At 32.9% G+C, this 26457-nt stretch overlaps 1 protein-coding gene across 2 annotated transcripts in view; it reads right to left on the minus strand.

Moving 5' to 3' along the window:
* Nucleotides 1–505: 505 nt before the first annotated feature.
* Nucleotides 506–26457, minus strand: part of Lerp (lysosomal enzyme receptor protein) — a 119742-nt gene continuing 93790 nt past the window's right edge. Inside the window, exons 35-43 of one of the 2 annotated variants that reach the window (XM_089236617.1) lie at nucleotides 21484–21688; nucleotides 19895–19972; nucleotides 18944–19125; nucleotides 17085–17194; nucleotides 13612–13697; nucleotides 10916–11077; nucleotides 10346–10415; nucleotides 5270–5318; nucleotides 506–3503 (exon numbers count right to left, since the gene is read on the minus strand). In XM_089236617.1, coding sequence (XP_089092743.1) covers nucleotides 5283–5318; nucleotides 10346–10415; nucleotides 10916–11077; nucleotides 13612–13697; nucleotides 17085–17194; nucleotides 18944–19125; nucleotides 19895–19972; nucleotides 21484–21688 — 929 coding nt within the window. In that variant the 3' untranslated portion in view covers nucleotides 506–3503; nucleotides 5270–5282. The remainder of the gene's footprint in view (nucleotides 3504–5269; nucleotides 5319–10345; nucleotides 10416–10915; nucleotides 11078–13611; nucleotides 13698–17084; nucleotides 17195–18943; nucleotides 19126–19894; nucleotides 19973–21483; nucleotides 21689–26457) is intronic. The other variant, XM_089236616.1, reaches the window with a different exon arrangement.

Raw genomic sequence — 26457 nt, forward strand, 5'->3', positions numbered from 1 at the left:
TATCCCACAGCGTGGGCGGTTTTGACGTAAAACAGGTTTTTGTGCGTTTGGGCATCGAGTAGAGCCAACACCTTCGCACAAAGCCTTCGCGAGAAGCTTTGACGTCACTGAAGTCGGCTTTCTGGTCTTGGTAGAGCGGCGGGTTTAGACGGCTTTACAGACTGCCTTCGCGCACAGACAAAACAAATCAGCTCCGAGTTTGTCTTCTCTCGAAGTCTCTCACATGCGTATACGAATTCATCGTTACGGATCGCGATGCAATTTTATAAAAATAATTATAGAAAAATAAGTAAAACACCGCAAAAAAAACTCAAAGACTCGATTTTTTTAAAACCGATTTCCGCGTAGTATTGAGAGTGTCTCTCGTAGCTCCTTAAACTACGGACAATTCACAGCAGTTTGCAAGTATATTAGTGTTTTTAAAGTAATTAGTAAGTATTAATGATCATCGAACATTTTAAATGCAAAAGGATTCAAACATAACACAGTAATGATGATAAAAGGATTCTTTTATGTGAACGTTCTTTTTATTTATCATTTTTGAAAGTGCATACAACTTGTGCATAAAATTGGTGCATAAAAATTAAACTGAAACCCCACTACACATACTTTTTTGCAACAGATTTTTTTGTCTCCTGCAACTCTCTTTAAATCTCTCTTCTAAATTACATAAAGATTTCTTAATCTGCTAAAAAAATGAAATTAACAAAACAATATTTATCTATAATTCAATTATAATCTACGTGAATATCATAAACATATCAAAAGCCTATTTAAAAAATGAAATAAAGGCTATCCTCAATAGATATATACTACACTACATATATATGTAATATATTCACACATTTTAGAATTATTATTCCACAAACATAAACTATAAACTATATTTGTCAATTTTGATAGCAATCTGCAGTTCCCAAGTAGTGTTTATTTATACAATATGTACATACTTTATACAAACTTTTATGTTACATGAAAGCTTATGGAAAATGGTGTGATAATTACCATCTTCCTAGGCATAATGGACGGCTCCATAAATTACTTTGGACTAAAAACAGCACACTTTTTCAAAAAATAAATAAATGTAACATTATTTCAAGCAATGTAATAGATGATCCATTCATAAGTATTTTTTTAAAGCCAGAAATATATAATGCAGAAAGGGGGAGGACATAAAAACGGAAAATTAGTTGATTGGTTAGCTTGATTATGTGAGAACTACAGAGAGGAAAAAAATATTTAGAATTAAGGAATGTATATAAACAATCACAGATGGAAGCTGTGTTACTCAGCAAAACAAAAACACCAACTTAATATACATGATATCACCAAATTGTTTCTAGATTATAATGGATGAGTATTATTTGAAAATGCCATAATACCCTCAAATGCACAAATTCTATTCTATTTACCAAATCCTTGAGTTCACATCAAACATATCTTGTAACAAATACAATTAAAGACAAGTTATAATTTTAAAAAAAAAGGTCAAAAAAGCTTAAAAAAATGACAAATAGAGAAATTATGAAACACACAATAGACATGCAATGATAGAGTTCTCACATCTACCTACACATTTCATGTTTAACCAGTCATCTGGCCAATTAATTTCTTTGTGTGCTCCCTCATTGCTCCTTTTTATGAAGGTCAACATGCTTTTTTTCTGAGTTTGAAGGTAATAAAACAGATTTTTTGATTAAAGTTTTAATGTATTCATAGAAAGTTGAGTTTGTTGAGTTTATCATGTTCTTTGCTGTTTTTTAAAAACACCAGAAAAAAACAATAATAATAACAACAATTGAAGTAATTAATAAATAGCTTTCTAAATAGATATATTTAATTCTTAATTATATATGTGGAATATATAGACTGGAAGTAGCATGACATGCTTGCTATCCCTTCATAGACGCCACAGTTTCATATGGCCATGATGTGCTATTCCTTCATAGCCAGATGACTAGTTAAGACCGTTTATGAATAATAGCTGATACGTTTTTAAGCAATGACACCTATTGATCAATTTGAGAGAAAAAAATCAATTTTAATACAGCACTGGTTGCAAAGTATCCGAAAAAATATTCTTTTAATTATTTCATATAAATAAACATCATTATGGAACCATAGTAACTTAATAAAACATAATACACAAACATATATAGAACTTCAAAAAAAAATTTATAACAGGCATAAGTTAGTTATTAATGAAAGTCAATTATGTTTGTGATTGGCAAGGAAACAAAAAAGAACTATGACTGAAATTTGAAAATAGTCAACTTTGAAACTTATTGATAACCCCATATCTCATAGACAAAACTTTAAATAAAAAGCTAAAATGAAAATTAGAGACTAATATATATAAATAGAAGAATTCCTAAAATAAAAATCTGCATCATAATATGTTGTACTTAATGTCCACAGAAAGACTAACATATAATTTTAAGTTAAATAAAATTTTGTTTTAGTTTATATCTCAGATGTGAAAAACTAACACCTCCATTATCTTCACAGAAAACGTATCAAAGTAAATAACACACACTCTTCTGTCTCTCCATTTCCATAGAACTTTTTCAAAAATTAATATCTGTTATAAAACTTATATAGAAAATACTATTAAAGATACCTCTAAAAAGAGGAAACAAGAAACATAATATTGCAACCATAACCGAAAAATGAAAATAAAAAGATGTTGTCCTATACATACAGTGTACAAGTGTTAATATTCTGAAATGAAAGACTAGAAAATAGCTGTAGCAATGATGAATATTACTTTTCTGTAGGGCTTCAAAAAATGAGAAGTCACAATGAAAATTAGCAAACATTAAAAACAATAAAAAATAAATACAGATGACTAAGCAATGCAAAAAAAATTAAATTAAAATGCAGTAAAAAATACATCTTGCAGCACAACCAAAACTGAGCTTTCGAAAAGAAAAAAAAAATAGTAATCAATTTCAACATAAAATAATCCTTCATTAACCACACACACCCCATACAAAAAAAACTATGTATATCTAATGTGGAAACTTTTTCTAAATAATGCACCAGGGAAAAAAAATATTTCTCACACAAAATACATTTTAATGGAAAAAATGAAATGTTTTTATCTGGACTTAAAAATAATTCTCACAATATCACAAAAAAAAGGAAAAAGGTTTTTTTTTTCTCTCTCGATATCCATGGAGAGTGGTCATAGTCACCAATAAAAACACATAAACATGTATCTCAAAAGCACAACAGGATATCACAAAAATAAAGTGAAAACTTCCCAAAAAAAAAAAATAGATGCACAAGAGGTTTTTTTACCTTGTGGGGAAAAAAATGTATACTCAGATATATTATATATATATCCTTTAGAAAAACACATACACATACATAAGAATTTGAACGCAAAAAAAAGTTCTTTTTCTCAATGCTCACAATAATAAGTTATCATCATCTTCACTGACTGAATAAGGACTCTTTGGTTGCATATCATCAACAAGTATGACGTTCTCACCATTACACTAAAAAAATATACAAAGAATAATCTAAATGTTCAGTGAATGCATATAAGCAATTACAATCATTAACGCTATAGAAAATTAAACATTGCACAAACAACTTTTTCTTTTCTGAACCCATCATGGTATACGTATGGACATATATCAAACGAACTTACATCCAACTTTTTAAGATTAAGATAGGCACACGGGACAATGTGATCATAAAAATGCCAGTTCAAAACTCTTTGAAGGGCAGACATTTTTCCAAAACCAATAGAAAAGCATGTAAACTGAAGGGACTGCAGGACAGATAGGCATTGATTAAGTGCTCACGAGAAAAAAATTTAACATGGGCATAATCTACGTGTGCTTCAGGGAGCACAGTGGTGCTCGCGAGCAACAGGTTGAAGATGCTTGTACTAGAATTAATTTATTAATTTTAATGATAAATTATGTAGACATAATTTTCACAACGTAATTTGCATAATATTCTCCATTCTTTCAGAGACACGAATAACAGTAACTTTCTCATACCACTCTGACTTGGCTTTGCCTAAGAACTTAGCCAAACACACATGGCAGACACTCTTTTTGAAAATTTAGTCAAGCAGGAAACACAATGAAGTCGCACAAAATCAGCGAAAGATATTTTTTTATAACAGACATCAAATAAAAATTTTAGTTAAATGGAAAAAATCTGCAAATTTTTAAATCAAATGATTATTATCCAGTCTCAATGGAAGAATGAAGAACGACAGTCTGCATTTTCAAGCATTAAAAACTTCCCACAGGTTTTGGCACCACAGATTTTCTACTTTAATGTCTGTTTTTCTCTCTATCAGCTGTCATTGGTTTAAGTCTCATTTATTGAAATCAAATTTGATGATTAAACCCTTACAGTTGGTAAACAAGGTCTGCAACAAGCTGGTCCCTATATTTTGCACACAAAATTCCAAGTAGGGTTTCACTCTCTCAGCAATTTAGTATTTAATTCCAAACTAAATATTACTGAACCATCAGACCCTTAACTTCGGAACATAAGTGATAACCATTGTAAGAAGCAAGTTAAAACCAAGTTATTATCAAATACTTTGTTATATCTGATTTTATCACATATCAGCCAAGATTTATTATTTTTCTCAGTGCATTTCAAAAAAATGTTAAAATTAACAATATTTGAGCTGAAAAAAAACTGGCGCTTACTCACAAACCTCTGAGAGAAAAAAAAGCACATTGAATAATTTTGTGAGGTTGATGATGTTTGATTAGCATACAGTAATACAAAATCAGAACAAAGGTTCTCATATGATGAAATGTAATAATTTTAAGGTTATAATATTTATTTTTTACAACACAGAAATTTTACAATTTTATACAGAGGTTTCAGAATGACGGTTTCAAAATAAAAGATTTAATTCCTACTTTAGCACTAAACAAAAATTAGTAAAATTAGATATAAATAAAAGCATTATTAAGTACAATTTTAAAGAATATTTCATAAATAAGAACTATATAATTCCAAAACTGCATAATGAAAAATTCACATAGACATAAAATAAGCAAAACTCAACAGGCAAGGCTCATTGGAAATGAACAGAGTAAAATCTAAAAGTGATATTGAAGCTATGCAAACATTAGATGTTTTTGAAAGCTAGCGAAATTATTATGATTTACATAGCCATTATATGAGTGCAAGGCGAGCATGCTTTTTTTTTTTAGCCCTGCATCAGTTAGTATTTACCAGCCACCTATGTTACACTCATGCAGGAATAAACACACAAAGATACCTTTGGTTTTATTTTAGAAATCCGATTGTAACTCTGTAAGCACATCACCCTAAAAATTGAAAATTTTCCAATCTTTCATTCTAATATTTACACATAAGGCAAACTGAGAAAAATATAGGTTGCCAATATACATCCAAAGCATTTGCATCGACCAATTCTTATATTAAAGGACTACATACACCTTAGACAAAATATATGTATTTTAGTTTCATTCAGTAGTTCAAGTTTATTCCACTAAATATATGCCAATAAATTCATCACCAATTTTTTTATTCACTATGAAATTCAAACAGTAGAAATTTAGATTTAAGAATTATTCATATGATTATTTGTTTCCAACTTTCCAAGTGAACAGTTGTTTTTCACATTGCAAATACTCATGAATAATGGTCATAGTCATAAACAAAGAATATTTTAATATTTGTCAATTTCAATTCTCAATCTTAAGTTCATCCTTACACAATTGACCATTTTTTTGTAAATTGGAAAGGGAGATCTTTCCCCCAAAGTTTTAGGTGTATGCAAACCTTCAGAAAGTAATAATTTCAGACAAACAAAAACAGCAGGATAGGGTGAAATATTTTGGGGGAAAAAAACTATGGAAAATATATCAACTGATGCAAAATAGTTACAAAACCTTTTAATTTAATCAAGGAATCCCATGCTACATTCCATTATCCATGCAATCATTTTAACAGATCTAATCCAACACATTCCAGGAAAACAAAAATAAGTAGTACTTCTTTCAAAGCTTTATCTTTGTTTGATTTTCTAGTTTTGATATTGTAAGTTAAGGCTGACCACAACTTTCTGCACTGCATACTAAATGTCTTGTAAGAAAAACTAATTTTATTCTGCACAATATTGTACGAGAGTATTAATATTATGGTGATGAAATAATCAATTGAAACAAACTCTATCATTTTAAGTGGTTAAGTTTGGTTTGTGATACCAGTTTTTCATGATACCAGTAACCTTCAAGAAAAAAGGAAACATAACTTGAGGTGCCACTGTAAAATTAGAGAGAAGAAATCTTTTCATTTCTCTTTATTACATTAATGCCCATTTTTCATATAATTTATGCATTTAACTGTAATAAATAATAAAGGCAAATGCACCAACATTATAAAAAAATTTTGTGACTATTTTGAATTTTAAAAATAACCGTTTGGAAAAAAAAGTCAAATTTAACTAATAAAAGCACCTAATATTTTTTCACATCTTATATCTAACTCATCCTTTCCACACACAAACCTAAAAAAACTTTGTAAAACCAATTACACAAAAAATATGTATTGATGCTAATACTGAATCACTGAAATTAAAATTGAGATATAGAAAGTAAAAACTAGATATTTTTATTTTTTAAAAATTATGTACCAAATTCCCCTGCATTAGACGGAAAATAGCTAAGAGAAACCAGCATGCCAGGAAAAAAAATATAAATAGATAAAAACAACAAAAATCATATCCACATGACTGCCACTACTAACACATTACCATTACATGAACAAGATATAGTATGTACTAGCGGGACCCGAACAAGAACTTTTATCGCATTCCCTTAACAACGATGTAAATGTGATAGCCACAAGTGTCCTCCATTCAGCTCTTTTAGCAGGGGTGCTAGACAAGAGGACACGAATGGTTTCATAATAATCATTATGTGTAGTTTTTATTTTATATACATTCATTTCTTATAAATATAGCCAGTCAGAGCGAGTCAACCAAAACAACAAAACTGAAGCTAATCCTTTGTTAAGGCTCTCTCCAGACCAGGGTGGTAAAAAAAACCAAAAAACCGGGTTTTTTGGTTTAAACCAGGTTTTTTGGTTTAAACCAGGTTTTTTGGTTTAAACCAGGTTTTTTGGTTTAAACCAGGTTTTTTGGTTTAAACCGGTTTTTTGTTTTATATAGTATTAACATTAAAAACAATGAAATTTCTGAAAAATCATTCAAACTTCTAATAATTAACTAAAATAAAATGGTTATGAATGTACTTAACACTATTCCCATACTAATTTATCAGTAAATATTTCTTACATTTTAACAAAAACCAACTTTTGCAATTTAATTATTTTTTGCTTAACTCAATGGTGTGTTTGAAAATTCTTTCAATGTTATTATTAATCGTACAGTATATAAAGGTTTTTCTCCAGTTACTTTCAGTATACTTAATTAGGAAGCTATTTTGCAAAAAGTAATAAAAATTAGGTGAATATAATGTATTTAATGAAGCATAAATAATGCAGATTAATTAGCAATGATTTACGATATACAGGGTGATTATAACTAAGGTTCTGATTTCAAAACACTGTAAAAAAAAAAACGATTGTCAGAATGACTTGAAAATTGACATGAATATTCCTGAAAAAATTCAATTTTATTTGGTAAAGGGGAAAAAATATTTAAAAATATAAAATTAATGACATCATCCAACATGTGGGAAATTTGCTCGCAGAATGGAAACGATAGCCAGTCATGGCAAAATTATAACTTAATTATAGCATTGCACGAGTCCATAATTCACGGAAACATCACAAAAAAAATGAAGTAATTGAACAAATAACTACAACTTACTCAAAAAATGTTAAATATGTTGTCCACCGCGTGTTCTGGCTATGAGGTTGAAAGCACAAAAATTCTTGTTCAACAGCAGAATCGGAGTATGCCATGGTCATAATGTGGATGTGCTTGCAATTCAGCTTTATTAAACCAAACGCGCCCCCTTTCCCCCGTTCATATTCCTGAGGAATGAGGAACTTCTAACATATAGGGAATGTGCTGGAGATTGCAATTCACCAAAGTTTGCAATCTGACCACAGTTTATAACATTTTGAGGTACCCCCACAGCCAGAAGTTGCAAGGGTTAAGGTGCATTCTGTCAAAATGGGTGTTCAGCAGCTGCTTTGCTGGTATTGCAATGTGCATCTTGATAGAAGTTCTATCCACACAGTGATGCTGTGGAAGTGCCGAAATGATGTGGTTGTACAAAATAGATTATACTGTTGGCCAAGTATAGCATCATCTACTTGCACATTTTGCACTTTTTTTCTTTTGCGAAAGAAACGTCTATTGCTTCAGGAGTATCCATGCAAATTTTCAAGTCATTCCGATCAGTACTTATTGTATAGTTTTGGAATCAAAACTTAAATTATAATCACCCTGTACATAGCTGATTATTTTTCATAAATCTGTTACTACTATACAGTAGAACCTTGATTAACTGGGCTTAACAGTGTGTGTGTGAAAGTATAAAAAAAACTATTGAATATTAAGACTGGGAGATATACAATAGGAGATGTGCTACTTCTTATGGGAACGAAAATGTATGTGAGGTAATGTAACAACTAGTACACTAGTCTTTGTCCTTTAAGGACAGCTGGTGTCTTTATTGGATTATAGGACCACCTGCCCCTATCATGATGGCGTCACTACTGTAGCTGCTTCTCTGTGAAGGGAAAAAGAAACCCTGTGAGATAATACACCATTACATTTAAATGTGTGATGCAATCCTTATTCATGAATTTGCTAAAGATAGAGCATCAGAATGTAGCCAAAGGTTAGAAAATGTTGTAAGAATGAGAAATTTTGGCTTTTATATATAACTTTAAATGACTAAGATACTTCATATGAAAAATATATATTCTGGCCACTTTTATGAGACTTTTTGAAAAAAAACCACTTATAAAATCTTATGTCATTTAAAGATATACCGTCAGAATGTACCCCAAGGATATAAAATGTGGTAAAAATGAAACATTTTGGCTAATAATGAACAAATATGATATTTTTCAAGGAAAAAATGATATTTAAGCCACTTTTATCTGATTTTTTGAAAAAAACCAGTTGGTTTAAACCAAACAACCCTGCTCCAGACCATGCCCGATTTAAACTAATCCCACATTGCTCACCACAATAGGTTCGGAGCAAGACAACTCAACCTGGTAGTTATATGAATGCATGTATATGTGTATTTCTCTCTTTCTTCCCTCTATTTGAGTTCTTCATGCATTTCATGTCCACAACACATGTGCATACTCATATTGTCCTATTAATTTTGCTCACCGAATAAGGTGCTAAGCAAGATGACATGGGTGATCTCTAATTGTATATATATTCCCCCCACACATTATTTTTATTCCATATACTTTCACCAGATTCCCCCCCCCCCTCCCCCAGAGCAAGTGAACTCAACCCAATAAAACTGATGCTAGCTTCTAGCCCAAAAATTATCAAACCCATTTGCTCACCAACAAGGTGTTAAGCGAGACATTTTGTTTGTTTGCTGTACCCTAAGTATATATTTGACAAGTGTAAGACAAACAGATGAGATAGAAGTAATTGGAGGGGGCCCATGCTAACATATACCTTGATTATAATATATGTACATTGATCCTTCTTAACGAAACCTCTAGAACTTTTCTCCAACTCCCAACCCCATCTCGTCTGGAATCACGACAGTACCCACGGGGGCAAATATGTTGTAAAAATTTTGCATGTTTCTTTTTTTTCTTCTTTTTTGACTCAAAATAAAGTGTTCCGGACTCTGCCACAAAGCTGGGCTAAAAAAGAGCTTGGCAACTGGAAAAGTCCAGTGGCGAAGTGCTGACATTCATTCATTTATTCAGTATCTGTATTTCATATCAGATTAGTGATAATTAGGTTAAAGCAATAAGTAAATACTGAATTTTCATTATCGTTATCAGATTCATGGACAAAAAACATTGGCTACAATGGAAAACCATTATTCCATTCAGATTTACGTATTAACTCACACAGTATTTAATATTGATTAACATTGCTCTTCTAAATGTATCATGTGAACCTTATTGAACCTCCCTTTTCCCAGCAAAGTAGAATTTTGGAAATTGAAAAATTCTCAACAATTTAATGTCGGGAAGGACCAGACACTCCATCATTCAAAAGGTTGATGTCATCATCGTCTGATTTTTAGGGCATGCTGGCAAATTCATGGGAATTCTGCATATAACTTTCAAAAGAAAGTCACATTCATATATACACACACCATAAATTTAAATTTTGCAAAAATATGAATTTTACAAAAATACTTACCCTTTTGTACCTGAAACGTGGAAAGGTAACTCTTCGGTAGCATGACCTAAGTTTTGATGTCATCGCTTCTCTGGAAAATGATCAAAAAATTTTGGAGACTGAAAAATTCTCAACTACTAAATGTTTTATAAGAGATGTTGGTACTATTGAATCAGCATGGGAAATATTTTTAATATGCAGATAGTTTAATCTCATGCCAGATTGTTTTGAGGGGGGGACAAAACTCATTGAATCCTCAAATTAAGTTCATTCACATCACATTTGATACTAAAAAAGCTGTTACAAGTCTTCTAAAGTTATCATGTTTGCAATTATTCTAGTTGGATAGATGTCATTACAGCATTAATTTTGGAAACAATTTATCATTCAATTTCACTCAAACTGTTGGAATGCATTATGACTGTGGTGTGAGGACATATCACTGAGTTTCTCACTTTTTTTATTACACACAGAACTAGATATGCATACATAAACTAACAGCCCAAAAATGTAACACAAATGTAAAAAACCACATCCTAATTTTCATAAAAATTGACAAAAAAATTAACTAAAAGAAAAATGCATAAATACCTTCTTTCTGGTTTCCGAAGAATAAATCCAACGTAACAGCCAATTGCAATCACAATCAATAAACAAGACACAATGAGAGATGTATTATGACCAGATTGTGGTGAGTTAGAATGGTCATCAATGAAATTATCTGTGTTTGTTGCATTTTTATGCTTATCAGGCCTAAACAAGAAATTTACAAAACCATCAATAAATTTATTTTGGATCACAATATTTGATTAAAAACACAAATTTTCAAGCAGGTAAAAAACTTGTTTCGAATAGAGAAAAATGTGTTATGCATATTAATGATATATTACGATGCATATGATGATTATGATTAATATCATAAATAAGAAGAGTTTATTTAAAAGATGTAATACAACTATATGCATAATTAATTTAATTACTAAAAAACAAAGTAAAAAATTCAGGCTTGACAAAAAAACTAATGATTCATATTCAACAAATGTGGAAAAAATTTATATATATATATAAGGAACTCACATGCCACACACACAGATGCATGTTTTTAATCTCTTCAATGACTTTTCATAAAATATCCACTTCAAGTTAATTTTTTTTATTTATTTGATTAAATGATCACTATTCCATGGCTCAGCAACTCATTCCAAGTCAAAGAGGTTGTGATGAAATAATAAATGCATGAAGAGGTTGTGGTGAAAAGATGAAATAATAAATGAATGAGTATTCAAGATAATTCTGCCAATCAGTTCAAAAACAAATGTAAGCATTGTCTTTATGCTGTTTGTTTTGAAATTTATTTTTTCTACAGTGATTTATGCCCTTTATTATGAGATATCTCCTTCACACAAGTTGTGGTCTACAGACGCGCCAACTTTTGGAATCCAAAAATTCGGAGATTCTCCCGAAGGGGTATCCCCCCGCCCCCCGGCACTCATAGCCTCAATCAAAAAAAAAAAAAAAAATTTGATCAAAAATTTCCATTCTCCCCCCCCCCCACAAGGCAGGTTCTGCATCCCCCCCCCTCCCGAGCAGAATATACACTGGTGAAATAAATTAAGAGAATTTGCATATTTTATCGAATTTCATGAAAATAACTGAACTGAATGTAAAACCACTGCTTCTAGACAAAAATGCAAATCTTGTACGTCAAATACGTAAGCATATACGTGTGTGTAGGCGAAGCCAGTAGAAAAACAGGCTTTATAAGCGCGCGTAAGTTAAGACGCATTTCATTCGCTAGCACACCTCGGCGAATTTCTTGGTTTTATTTCGCAGCAATCGGTTAATTTAAAATTGTAACAATAAAAATAAGTAACCACCAACGTTTAGATGATGGAATGAGGTGGCGAATTGTGGGGAGCCTAGAAGCAGGCCAATCTCAAGTCCAGATTTGTAGAGAGCTCAATTTAACGCCCAGCGTCGTGTGTAACTTACGGAAACAGTTCCAGGATCCATCGAGAGAAAGCCTGGGCAAGGTCGTCCAAGAGCCACGACGGCCAGAGAAGATCGCCATTTGTCGATTATAGCGAGGCGGAACAAGAGTGCTACAGCTTCTCAACTCTCTCGTGACTTGTATGCAGCCACAGGAACCCGTGTATCAAGGGTGACTGTTTCCAAAAGACTTCATGAGAGAGGGTTATTTGCAAGAAGACTGTTTGCGTCCCGCTCACTTCTACGGACAGGAGAATCCGTTTATCATGGTGCAGAGAGCATAGAGATTGGAGTATGGATCAATGGGCGACCGTTCTCTTCACTGATGAGTCCCGGTTCAGCCTAAGCACCGATTCTCGCCATACGTTCATATGGAGAGAACCAGGGACCCGCTACCTACTCTCCAATGTCCGCGAAATCGACCATTATGGCTGAGGAGGTTTAATTGTCTGGGCAGTCATCATGTTGGATGGCTGCACACCTCTCCATGTCTTTGAAAGAGGCACTGTGACTGGTGTGAGGTATAGGGGATGAGGTCTTGGAGCCCTATGTTCGCCTTTTCAGGGGTGCAGTTGGCCCTGAGTTCATTTTAATGGGCGATAACGCGAGACCACATAGAGCTCTTCTGCTCGACGATTTTCTAGAGAGTGAGGATATTCGCCGGATGGATTGGCCAGCCAGATCTCCAGACCTTAACCCAATAGAGCATGTCTGGGATGCTCTGGGGAGGGCAGTTGCAACTCGCAACCCCCCTCCGGGAACCATCCAGGGAATGAAAACAGCGTTGCTGAACGAGTGGGACCAATTGCCACAGGGAATGATAAACTGCCTTATTTCAAGTATGAAATCACGCTGCGAGACCTGCGGAGATTTTCCGAACGACGACGGCAATCATTGACATCACGACAACGTGAAAGCTCGCGTAAAATCTAATTTTCTGCGAAAATCCGGAGAAATTTTAACAAATCCGGAGAGCGGGAGGAAGGATGAAAAATCCGGAGTCTCCCGCCTAAATCCGGAGAGTTGGCAGGTCTGGGTCTATATTTTTGCAGTTCTTTCATGGATGTGCATTTTTAGCACCTGGAGATCAGGTCTGTATCATGTAATCAATCTGAGCATATTTTCAACAGACCTTGAAACCAATTTGGTTACCTGCTTCAATAGAAGAGCAGGATCCATGGAGGCCTCATTTACTAGAAAGGAGATGATTCACCCAGCTACTTTGGAGCAGCTTTTTGAAATAGACTTTCAGTGAAAAAAGTGACCAGCGTCAATCCTTACAATTTATGATCATTTACCTGTGAAATTTTGGACACACTGCATACGTATCCCAGTTGAATATGTAATCACAGCCACCAGATTCATACACAAATTCTATCTGCCCCTGCACATGAAAATAAGACATATAACATAAATTATATAAATTTATACAAATTTTGAAACAACTTCCCAAAAAAAAAACATCTCAAATACAGTACAGTATTAATTACAACAACATTAACGGCAAATACATTGATATTTTTCCATGACTTTCACTCTCTCGCTCTCATCTTATATTTTGTACATAAAAATTGCATGACTCATTATTTTGGTTAACGCTTTTTTTTTAAATTATCATTGGCAAGAACCATATATGCAATCTTGCTTTACAATAAATAAGCAGAATCATTGAAACAAAAAGCCCTCAACAACTGAATTATGATGAATACTTAAATCAAATAATTGAAAACTTCCACTATTTTGTAAAAATGCATAAAATATAGTTATGTGTCTATCTCGCTTAGCTACTAAAAAATATTTATAGTTATTTATTAATCCAAAACTGATAATTATACATTAGGTGGTCCAAAAAGTTTCTTATACTTTATATAGTGAGCACACATGCATAATATGTTGAGTTACATGTTTTTAGTGTTTTACATGCATGATCTATTATGCTTTATTGCAGAGTTCTAATTCATAAATTTTACTACTCAGATAATTCTCTATATGCTTATTAGATCTTCCTTTTATTAGAAGATTATTCTAATAGCAAGATCTTCTAGAGTAATAAACAACAACAACAAAATTATAATAGTATTTTCCCAAAAAACTACAAAAGTTTCGAAAAGATGTTATTATGCAGCTTCCACAGATGTGGAAGAAGATAACAGAACAGAATGGATCTTTTTATACAGGGTGATCCAAAAGTCATGCAACCTGTTACAAAATAATTAATTTCTCAAATTCTACTCGTTTTAAATGCAAAGTTTTTTCATAGACTGCAGCATTATACAGTTCAAGATGGAAGGTCTTTTTTTTTTTTTTTTTTTTTTCATGCATGCTGATACTCTCAGTGGCTTTTTGTTTGCTGTATGATCAAGATGGTCTTTTGCCAGAAGCAAAGAATTTTTATGATTGAACAATACTTTTCAACTCATTCATTTGAAGCCATTATTATTGAGGCATTCAAAAATAAATTCCCAAATGTTTCTGTGCCCAATAGGACAACAACTATCTTCCGATTGGTGTCCCATTTTCAAGAAACTAGAAATGTTGAAGACCGCAGGTGAAGTGGGCATCTGTTGCTACTGAGCCAGCATGGAATGCGTGAGAAGTTACAATAGACAAAAATGGTGAACACCCCGTCAAAGAGTGTAAGAAAGTTTGCATCACAGATGGATCTGTCCTATGGGACTGCTCATAGAGCTCTGAAGAAATTAGAGTTAGCCTATCGTGTTCGGGTTGTTCATGAGTCTCCACCTGGGCATGAACCCAGTCCGGATATTTTAACTGAGGTGAACTTGGAAGAAAAGTCATCACGTCTTCATCGGGACTCAAACCCAGGCCCTCTTGCATACCGGGCAAGGATGCTACCATCTACACTAATGGAGACACAACCCTGCTTTCCTTATCCCACACACTGCAGCATGAGGGGCTGAAGTAGAGGCACAGTAGCCTCTCTTAACTTCAGGAAATGCCCCCCCCCCATCCAGGTAGGATGGTAGAGGGAGATAGATGTCTTTTTCTCAGCCCAAGACATCAAGGAAACATATATTTCCTTTATATTATGATGAGGTGAACTCAAAAACAAAAGTCATCTTGTCTCTGTCGGGACATGAATTATTGTCAATGACTCAGACCCCCTCATTGATGAAAACTGTATTGATAATCTTGATTCTGTGTTCTTTATAGATGAAGGCTGGTTCCATCTAACAGGTTATGTTAACAATCAAAACAGCAGGATTTGGTGTACCAAAAATCTGCCTGTCTATCATGAAAATCCTCTACTAAACCAGACATGCACCTCGTCCATATTTCTTTGCGGGACTTTTAACGAATTGGTACATGTTGGAATGTGTGTGTACATATAGTGAACCTTTTGTGAAGTTTGTTTCTGTGTAATGTTTGTTATGTGTAGTGCTGCCATCTGCAATCAGTTTTTTTAAACTGAGTTTTTTCTCAACTCATAGTGACTGAAGTGTAATGAATAAATAATTGTAGGCCTGTTGCTCTCTGCGGCAAGACTTTTTAACTGGGAGATCAGCTTGCATTCGTACCTCAAAGTTGAGAACTGCAGAAAACCAACTTTAGTCAACCACCACTGCAGTGACAGTGGGGTTTGAACCTGGATCCTGGTGATGCGAGTTCGTCACTATTACCACTCGACCACCACAGCGGCCATGAAAATCCTCTGCATCCGGTCAAAATTGGTGAATGATACGCAATTTCATGCCATAGGATAGCGAGCCAAATTTTTTTGAAGAAACATTGGATGGCAAATTGTATAGGTATATTGTTTTAAAATTCATCACACTGTGGGTTATAAATGAATATTTTTACTTTTTTGCTACTGGATGGAGCAACCTGTCATATGTCTAATGAGGCACAATGACATTTCTCCACGAATCTTTCGTAGACAGCCTTATTTCAAAAGGATTGTGGCCACCAAGATCATGAGACCTGTTCTCCCCCTCCACGAATTTTTCCTGTAAGGACACCTGAAGACAAATGTATACAAGAATAATACCCATTCCATTTATATACTAAAAAAACATTCAATTTGAGATTGAAAAGATAAGTGCACTTACCCTGAGAAAAGTGGCCAGAAACATGGCAAAAAAGAATATGTGCTTGCATTCACACAAAAGGCTTACATTTTGAACACTTCCCGTGACATTTTGAAACAAACTGTTTTTATATCTATAAATTCATTCAGAAATAAATAAATTTCATTCGAACCAATATCGTTTTTTGATTTATTTCTTAATAGTATTTTAAAAATAAAATATTTTCGAATGAATTGCATGACTTTTGGCTCACCCTGTATCTGATTCATAAAACATTAAATATTGCATAGTTCATTCATTGAATAATTTGCTTCTGTTTCACCCTGTTTCAGTGAGGTAGTGTGTTTTTTCATAAGTGTGAGTGTGTGAGTTATGATGAAAATGTGTGTGTGTGTACCTTATAGTCTATATGAGTATCTAATATTGCGTGTGCAGTTAGTGCTGAAAAAAGGCATACACAGATGAACAGTGAAAAAAGAAATTACAATTGAAATACAGTAGCCCCTCAGTAGAATGCACATTTGGATATTTTGATTCTTTTATTAGGACAATGTTTGAATTTAATTAACATCCAAATCTGGATGAAGACTTCAATTATATCATGCTCTTGATATATCACTTTTTCATAGTCTTCCACATGCGACATATGAGGGGTTACTGTATTACTGTTCATAATGAAACAATGAATGAATAACTTGTAAGACATAGCATATCAGCCATACAATTCCAGCTGCACTGGCACACTGCATACGGAATAATGTTGTCACATTTCTTTCACTGTTTTTACCACAAGAACGTTCATTTGAAACAAGAGTGAGATACAGTTCAGAACCTAGAGAAGAAAAATATATTCAACAAATTTGAAAGGTTTTTTAGAAGAAATAAAAGTGCAGTGGTTCAACTAAGTTTATCAACTAAATAAAACAAATTCTATTGACAAGATTATTTCTTGCACAATTAATGGATGTGTTTCCGACTTGCATGATGTTGCTTAACAATTTACACATTTTTATTCTTTCACAGATTTAATGAGCTTTGGTAAAAAAACAAATAAACTCAAAATTTTAATATGAAAAGTATCTCAAGAGTCAAAAGCCCAATGATATTTATGTTGGTACAACATTATTATATAGTAATATTACTTATTGTAAAAACGTAAATATTAGTTTGCTGTAAATTTGATTAAATACTGTGAAACCTTTCTTAACCAACATCTCTCAGATACAGTCACCCCCGTTTCATAGTCAAACAAAATTTTTTAGGTAAAAAATCCATTCAAAGAATGCAGGATCCCTATTAACAGTCACCCCAAAGATGTCATTGCCCCCATTCTACACGAAATAAAAATTCTGAACCTGTACTTAACAGTCACCCTTACAAGTCAATACAATCACTCAAATTTAATAAAGCATTAATGAATGAACTACAAACAAACTACATGCAAAAAATACAAACACCAAAAATATGTGTTTATGTAACATGAAAGATTGCTGAGCCAAAATTAACTTCATGGATTAGCATTTCTTTGTATACAAAAGTGCTTTCATATTTATGAGTCTCCCCCCCCCCCCTAATTAAAGTGAATGAGTGGTGACAACTCAGTATCACACATATGATGCAGACATCTCAATTCACTCGATGTACAACCAAAGGGTCATTCAGCATCAACTAAATAAAACATTCTATTGACAAGATTATTTCTTGCACAATTAATGGATGTGTTTCTGACTTGAATGGTGTTGCTAAATAATTTACACATTTTTATTCCTTCACAGATTTAATGAGTTTTGGTAAAAAAAAACAAGTAAACTCAAAATTTTAATATGAAAAGTATCTCAAAAGTCAAAAGCCCAATGATATTTATGTTGGTACAACATCTATTATTATTTTAAATCAGCAATTAGGGCATAAGATTCAAAGTTTTATACAAAAAATTTTTCCTCTGTTTTATAATCAGAGGAACCCTAGTATTTGCCAATGTTTCCATTAAATTTGCCTGAAGACTTATTTAATGGATATAAGAATCTTGGGAAGAGTAACTGATGAATACACTCCAGTGGTACTCAAATCAAAATTATCTTCGATATTGGCATAGCTTAGAAAAAGGTTGGCCACCCCTGGTCTAAACCAGTTTCCCAAAATTTTCATTCCATCATCCCCTTTTTCAACAGTTTTTTGTTTTCATCTGCCCCAACTGAAGCCAAGCCATAGGATCCCATACAAACCTATAGCTGCTATACAAAACCCATAAAGAGGGAGATATTGCCCCACTTTGGAAAATCTGTTTAAACTCTCAATCAGTCAAAATTATAATTACACATACAACAACATTTCACAGATGTATACACAATAATAATTTATCCTTAGATAAAGGCTTCATCTCTAAGAAAAATTGAGATGTTGAATTTATCATGAAATTCAAATTGATACATCTGACACAACTGAAGCAACCCTGGTCTGAAGGAAATTTATTGCCAGCTAAACATGACTGTATAAATATAACATTTTTAAAAATGAAAACATTCTATTGCAACTGAAACATTTTTAAACAAATTATAAGATACTTTATGTGCACTCATACCTCTGGCATGAAATTGTCTCGTGCCAATACTTCCAATGTCTCGCATAAAGCCAGTTTTAGTTTGACAAACTGCAGTTGCTGAACATTTTGTGCCATCACCTGATCCATTGAGCTTAATACCATCCAAGTTGATAAGGTAAGTATATGTTTCTTTTTCAGTTTTTCCTTCTACTTCAAAAGTCCTACAAAAAAATTAAAAACCATCAGCCTTCAAAGTTATCACAATATATATATAAACCACACATGCCATTTTGATATTTTAATTCAGATTATGGTGTCAAATATTCTAGAAGAAACAATTCCAATAATATCCTTCATTTGTATCCATGTGTTGAATAACCCTGTTCCCTTATTGATATACAGTGATACGGAACAGGTAGCAAATTTAGAGAAAGGATGCAAATAGGATAAGAGAATATATGATATGAAAGACTTTCCATATGTGAAAAAAGTCACAATATATTATATATTATAAATGCTGTTATAATATATTATCCGAATACCGATCAACCAAAAGCATTTAGTCAGCAAATTCACTGCCTTGAAACGAGTATGAAGTGGTTAGAACAAGAAGAATGTGATGCTACCTTTAAAACCTTTGCAAGATTTAGTGGCAAAAAAACTAGTCTAAGCTCTAAAGCAGAAGAAAACTTTGAACTTGTCAAACTAGGCTATTTATTCTCTGTGTTATTTGTAAGATGTGTGACACAATATGTTTACAGTTTTGTGTTTAATATCACTGTTTCTTTGTTTCATATTGCTGCTACGACATTGGGTACAATTTTTTTTATGAATGATTGGTTATCCAAACATCCCCCAGTCTTCAATAGTTTCAGATAATCAATGCTCTACTGTATATTATGAGCAGTGACTCTACTTCTGTATTCCTCACAAATGTAATATTATTCTTGAAACCTATTGTAAATTTTATTTTAATGTGCTGAATATTACCTATTCAAGATGGGTCTGATATCCATTTCATGTTGATTATCCTTCAGTATGCCATTTTCTTCTTTCAGAACAACATCACTAAATTATGTATAAATCAATACATTAATCATCTTATTTTTAAATCATTTTCATAACCTAAATTTATCAACAGTGCAGTAGTTCAATAGCAATGTAATTATCACATTTATAATTTTGAACATGACAGTTTAATAATAGTATTGAATCTTTGGTTATCTTTTTGCTGATCTTCCCATTTACATTGTGCAATGACAATGTATGTGATCATCCATACATCATCATTATGTAATACTGATATGTGATTGATTGAATTCTTCAAAGTAAAACTTGTTCAATCTATGTGTCACCTTATCTCAAAGTTTCTATAAGAGTATAAACTTTTGCATTCTTCATAATGTAGAATGCATTAAGAAAAAATTATTATAATACAGCGTTTCTCAACCTTCCTGAACTCAAGGACCAGTAAAATGCTTGAAACAATTTGCCAACCACTTGTGTCTCATATTACGGAACATTACTGAATAATTGGTTGATCTGACTTTTTTTTTACACGTTAGTCTTGTTTTTTCAACAATTCTTATTTGAATCTGTAATAAGTTATTTTTTCTAAAATCATTAATAAACAGTGTTTTCATAACTTATAAACTATTTATTTATAATTACGGCTATAAATATTTATCTCACATATTTTTAAGGTGACTGGGCATGTGAATTTTTTTTAGATTTGACCAGCCCTGTCATCTTATTTGAATGTTTCTTTTTTTATGAAATACATATTTTTACTGCGATATATAGCAGACCTTCACTTTCCCACCCTTTGACAATTTTAGCAAATTTGTCCAAAATTGGATTTTTTGGTGATAGCAATATCCCTTATTTAGGATCACAATTTCTCTCATTTTTCCTGATGAAGTATATCAGACTTAAGTATTTTCAGACATAATCAGGCTTAAGTAAATTTTATTTGAACTCATATGGATATTACTAATATCAAAATTACAACAATTAAATAATTTTTCATTCAGTTAGAATTAAATTATCAAATCTGCTTCCAGACCAGATTGAGAAATGCTGTTATAATATATTGTATATCAAAATACCCCTCTTTCAATTTATGAACAGAAGAAATTACTATTCTGAGAGAATTTGAGACCCTATTTTCTCTTGGAGAAAATATATTTCACTTCCACAATGTCTCCACCTCTCTCACTCACTCCCAAGTAGAAATTGTCCAAACATATCAAGATTTATAAATATGAGCTACCACATCCAGAATCGCTTGAGCTTTAAGCTATCAATATTCTCTATGGATTACACATTGTATTTAGCAGTTTGGCAGAAAAATTTTATGCTGGGGTGACAAAGCAGTAGTGTGCCTTCTCGGAGCCCTGAGGCAGACTTTTTCTTGGGGCCCCTTAAAAGGTTATTATTATGCAAAATAGGTATACCTTTTTCTGAGGGGGTCCCATTTGGCTCAAGGCCCCGGTCAGCCCAATTTAGTTATGGGTCTGGTGGTAATGTCTAATTGTGAGAAGTTTTTTAAAAATATAATACAACAAAATATATCTCACAAATTGTCTTGACATGCCAGGCTTGTTTCCCATTCAAAATCATAGAAACACTGTTTATCTGGTCCAGATATATATTTTGGTGAACCCAAAGATGAACCACATGTCATGAAGATTCTAGTTATAGCAGAAACATTTGAGGCATCTTTCAGATCTGCACATGCTAAAGGACTCTGTGATTCATAAGTCAATACTACAGTAGATGTATCTGGGGGGAAAAAAAGAATTAATCAAGTTGATCAACTTAGTTTTACAAATAATAGGAAAAAAGTTGTGATGTACAACTTAAAATCACATTTCAGAATTGAAATACCATAAGGAAGATGCAAATATGAAGATAATTATTATTAAAGCAATGATCTGCTCAGGAATTTTGCAAAAAGTTTATTAACAATTCAAAACTCAATTACAATGAAACTTTACTACAATAATTGATATAACAATAAATCTAAATCTTGTTTGGATTGCTGTATATTATGCTATATTTGTTAATGTTTAAACTAATCAAGAATAGTGCTCTTCATAATTTAAAAACACCTCAAAACTTTATTGCAGAGATATATATACATACAATATTTTACTTCATATATTTAGTGAAAAAATTTAAAGGAGAGAAGAACATACCGTGTTTCCCCAAAAATAAGACCTACCCCGAAAATAAGCCCTAGCTAAAATCGTCTATGAGACACATCTAGTATACCATTGCAACACATGACAGATGTATTGAAATATATAAAATGAGAGATAATGGTTTTATTATTATTTATTATCAAATAAAAATATAAATAAATAATATCATTGAAATTAATTACAATATAAACAAAAATTAAATTTTCATTAGCATTCAAGCAAGCCTCCTCGTATGAGAGGTGAACGCCTACGTAAACAGATAAATTTGAGACTTTGACTTTTATCGATGAAAATTATTACTCACAATGTTTCTGATGTGAAATGAAAAAACAACATAAGGCTGATATTACACTATGAAAGTCTTTTATAAAATTTAAAAATGTAACCAATAAGCGTATTCGTTATATTTCAGTAAATGTAGCCGAATAGGCTTATATTGGCTGTTTGTTTTTTTTTCCAAGTTCTATAAAAGAACTTTTCTAAAATGTTTTATAGTGCAATATGCATGACATATTCCAGCTACCAAATGAATGCTGTTGTCATAGGCTGGGATTACACTATAAATAGTCTGTGAAAGCTCTTTGATAAAACTTGGAAAATGCAACCAATAAGTGTATTGGTTACATTTGTGCAAATGTAACTAATAGGCTTATTAGTTGTTTTTTTTTCCAAGTTTTGTAAAATATCTGTTATCAACTTTTATAGTATAATCCCAGCCATAAGTATACAACTGGTACAGTTCGATACTGAGGACCAAATGAAGCGTTGTGTATTTCCAGCGGGCATGGACACATCGCCTCGTTTGGTCCTGAAAATCTACAGCGAACTTCCCATTTACTTTAAACGGCCACACCCAAAAAATATGTTTTATGACTTTGCAATTTCTAGTCGATTTTTGGAGTAATCATCATTCAAGAATGTCTTCAAAAAGAGTTATTCTACCAAAAAAAAATAAGCCTTAGTATGATTTTTCAGGATTCTCTTAATATAAGCCCTACCCTGAAAATAAGACCTAATGCATTTTTTGAAGCAAAAATTAATATCAGACCAGGGAATGAACAATCCTGTTCTCCTTAGAGCAATTTTTTTCCTTACACCCGCTTTTTGTCGTTATTTAACAAAAATGGAAAAGTTTCCATAAAACATGCTCAGCTTTCCCTAAATAAGTAATCCCCCCCCCCCACATAACAACGACAAAGCAAGATCCTCTCATTCAGCATAAGGATAAATTTATTCTCTGTACTGGCGGCGTGATGTGTGCTCGGATGGAAGATATTTTTGATTCAAAAAATTCTTGTGTTTTTCCATACTATTAATGCTTGATACACGCATTTAATTAAAAAATATATATATATACAGTCAAATTCCATTATAACGAACTCCAAGAGACCAGAGAAACTACTTCGCCGTAACAAAGTTTCGTTATAAAGAAATTCCAGGATTTTGCATTTTATTCCTATGTAAACTATCTGGGGGATTAGAAAACTGTTCGTTAAAATGAGATTTTCGCTATAACGGCATTCGTTAAAACGGGATTCGACTGTATATATATTTAGGGTAACGAAAAATACAACCAGCAATTCGAGGAGTTTGAGCCAAAGATGAAGATAGGACTTGCTGTTGAGTAGAAAGTAGGTGTTAACATATCATATGAGACTGATTTTTTTTTTCTTAACATGACATTTCCCTCATTTTGAATGAATGTTGATGTTTTATACTCGAGGCTTTGGGAAAAACATCCTACTGACCGACCTCATTGTAAAATATGTACTGATAGCAAGATGACCATATATATATATACATGCAAGCTATATTAGTAAACATTAAACTCGTTCATAAATATAGAAAACATGTATTATATACAATAACAATGTATTATGTTTGGATTATATCAAGGTCACATTTTATATTTCTGTGTTAGTATATATTTTTGTGCCATCTTAAGAACGTCATAGGCACCCCCCCCCCCCAGGCTGAATGATTTTTCTGAAGCCTCCTGCATTAGAAATACCTGACCAATTTACATACTTGCTGCCAAAAATTGCATGCAGATCTCATTTGCACTACTAAACACACATGCATCTCAAAGTAACACTTATTTTCCGGATATTTTAACTGAGGTGAACTTGGAAGAAAAGTCATCACGTCTTCATCGGGACTCAAACCCAGGCCCTCTTGCATACCGGGCAAGCATGCTACCATCTACACCACTGGAGACATGACCCTGCCTTCCTTATTTTACGCACTGTGGCGTGAGGCGCTGAAGTAGAGGCATTAGTAGCCTCTCTTAATTTCTTCCTGAAGTAAGTGGTGTAGATGGTAGCATGCTCACACAGTATGCAAGAGGGCCTGGGTTCGAGTCCCGGTGGTGACGTGATGACTTTTCTTCCGAGTTCACCTCAGCTAAAATATACGGAAAATAACTGTTTCCTTGATATCTCGGGCTGAGAAAAAGCCATCTATCTCACTCTACACATGCATCTCATCCACATCCTCCGTGGAACTTCTAATCATTAAATTACTGCAAAACTCTTAGTGATAGGTTGGTGGCAGACACAGATTGAAAAATGTTCAATACTATAATTTGTGTATTAAATCTTTGAATATACTGTACAATATAATATAATTTATATAATTTACATTAAGCGATGCATTTAAAATTGGCCTGTACAATTTTTTTTTAAGAACTTGTTAAAATCACTGGTGGAAAATTATTTCATATTTGGGGTCCTTCGTCCGGCTGACGACCCCTCCCCCCCCCCCCCCATGAGATATATAAGCATTAAACATAATAAATTATAAAGAACAAATTCTTGATATTAATGGGTCTATAGAGAAACTTGAAGAAACAATAATTGTCTGTACTTATTAAGTAGGAACATGGTTACAAGTGTTCGATGTAGTTGTTCAAATGGTACTTGAGGGTAGGTTATTCATTAGTAATTGCTCCTAAGTATATTTTTCTAATATTTAACAAATAGATATATAAATAAAAGCTACAACAGACAAAATGCCCAACGAGGTGGCTGAAATATATATATATATCTGAGTTCACAGAGAACAGATTGACCCTCAATATGGTACTCCTAGAGCATCTGTCATCATCACTTTCAGTATAAAAAAAATAGATGATAGTATGTCGAACATGAAACATGCATACCTCGGATATTGCAATAATTTTTCCAGGGACACAAAAACTTAAGTACACACATAACACTTTCTTAAGGCATGGCAATTAGAAATTCCTCAGAAAAATATTTATCACGTGCATATGTGGTTTGGTGGTACTAGCAGTTTGTTGGCAAATTGTTTTAGTCGACAACTAACATGTTATTTTATTCCATCACACTGCTGATATATTGAAATATGTTTAGTACTATCAATATATATATAGAATTGATTTTCTGTCTGTCTGTGTATGTTCTCTATACAAATCTACAATTTTAGATCGATTGTCGCCAAATTTTGCATATATACCAAATGGGACCCGACTTGAACGATAGGCTACTTTAAAATTTCATCAGCCCAGGGCAAATGCCCCAAATGGGCAAAAAACTGTCCGGCAACAATGGTTTTTGGGCCTCAACAATCACTTTCCGAATGTTTACTTTGGTTACCATGGTTCCCTAGCAATGCCTTTCAGACGTGTATATGCCTTTACAACGGTTTGTCACTTCTTTAATCCTGTAAGTATATGTATAATAGTTTATGCCTTTATAATGGTTTGCCACATTTTCAATATACTCTCCGTAATGAGGCTTTTTGAATAGACGTCATAATCATCATCAGCATCGCTTTGAGAGTCAGAAAAAGGGTGATCCTCATAGAAATCAGTGCTAAAATTGTCGATTTTACTGTAGAAATGTGGAAATTAGTGGGATTTTCCGCCCCATCAATAATTTTAAAAATTGTATTGAATTCTCGATTTTTGAAATATTCAGTTTGCTTAGAGATATATGAGCATGCCAATGTAAAAAAAAAATGAGAAAAAAATCACGCAAAAATAAAGTAAAAGCACAGTTGTTGCCACCAATATTGAAGAAATATTGATTTTTAATACATAGTAGCAGTTGTAAACTTTGTTTTATATTGATTGGTTGAATGGTGAGCTGAACTGTAAAACTGAATAAATGAACTGAAGGATTGGTTTTTATTCTGCAACCTGTCACATGATCCTAAGGCCAATGTTCAAAGCAAAGGGGAACAGTGCCACTTGAGGAATTTTCCTTGGAATGTGCCTTACAACAGTTCCTTACTTAACGACAAGCGCTGAAATAAGGAAAGAGGGATTGTTCACCTCCCGGTCTTATTTTCAGGGTATACAGTACATAAGGATAAAAAAGTGAT

This window comes from Pholcus phalangioides, unplaced genomic scaffold (genome assembly GCF_987345545.1).
Source record: "Pholcus phalangioides strain wild (caught in Gottingen) unplaced genomic scaffold, Ppha-v1.0 ptg000009l_1, whole genome shotgun sequence".
Taxonomy (NCBI): domain Eukaryota; kingdom Metazoa; phylum Arthropoda; class Arachnida; order Araneae; family Pholcidae; genus Pholcus; species Pholcus phalangioides.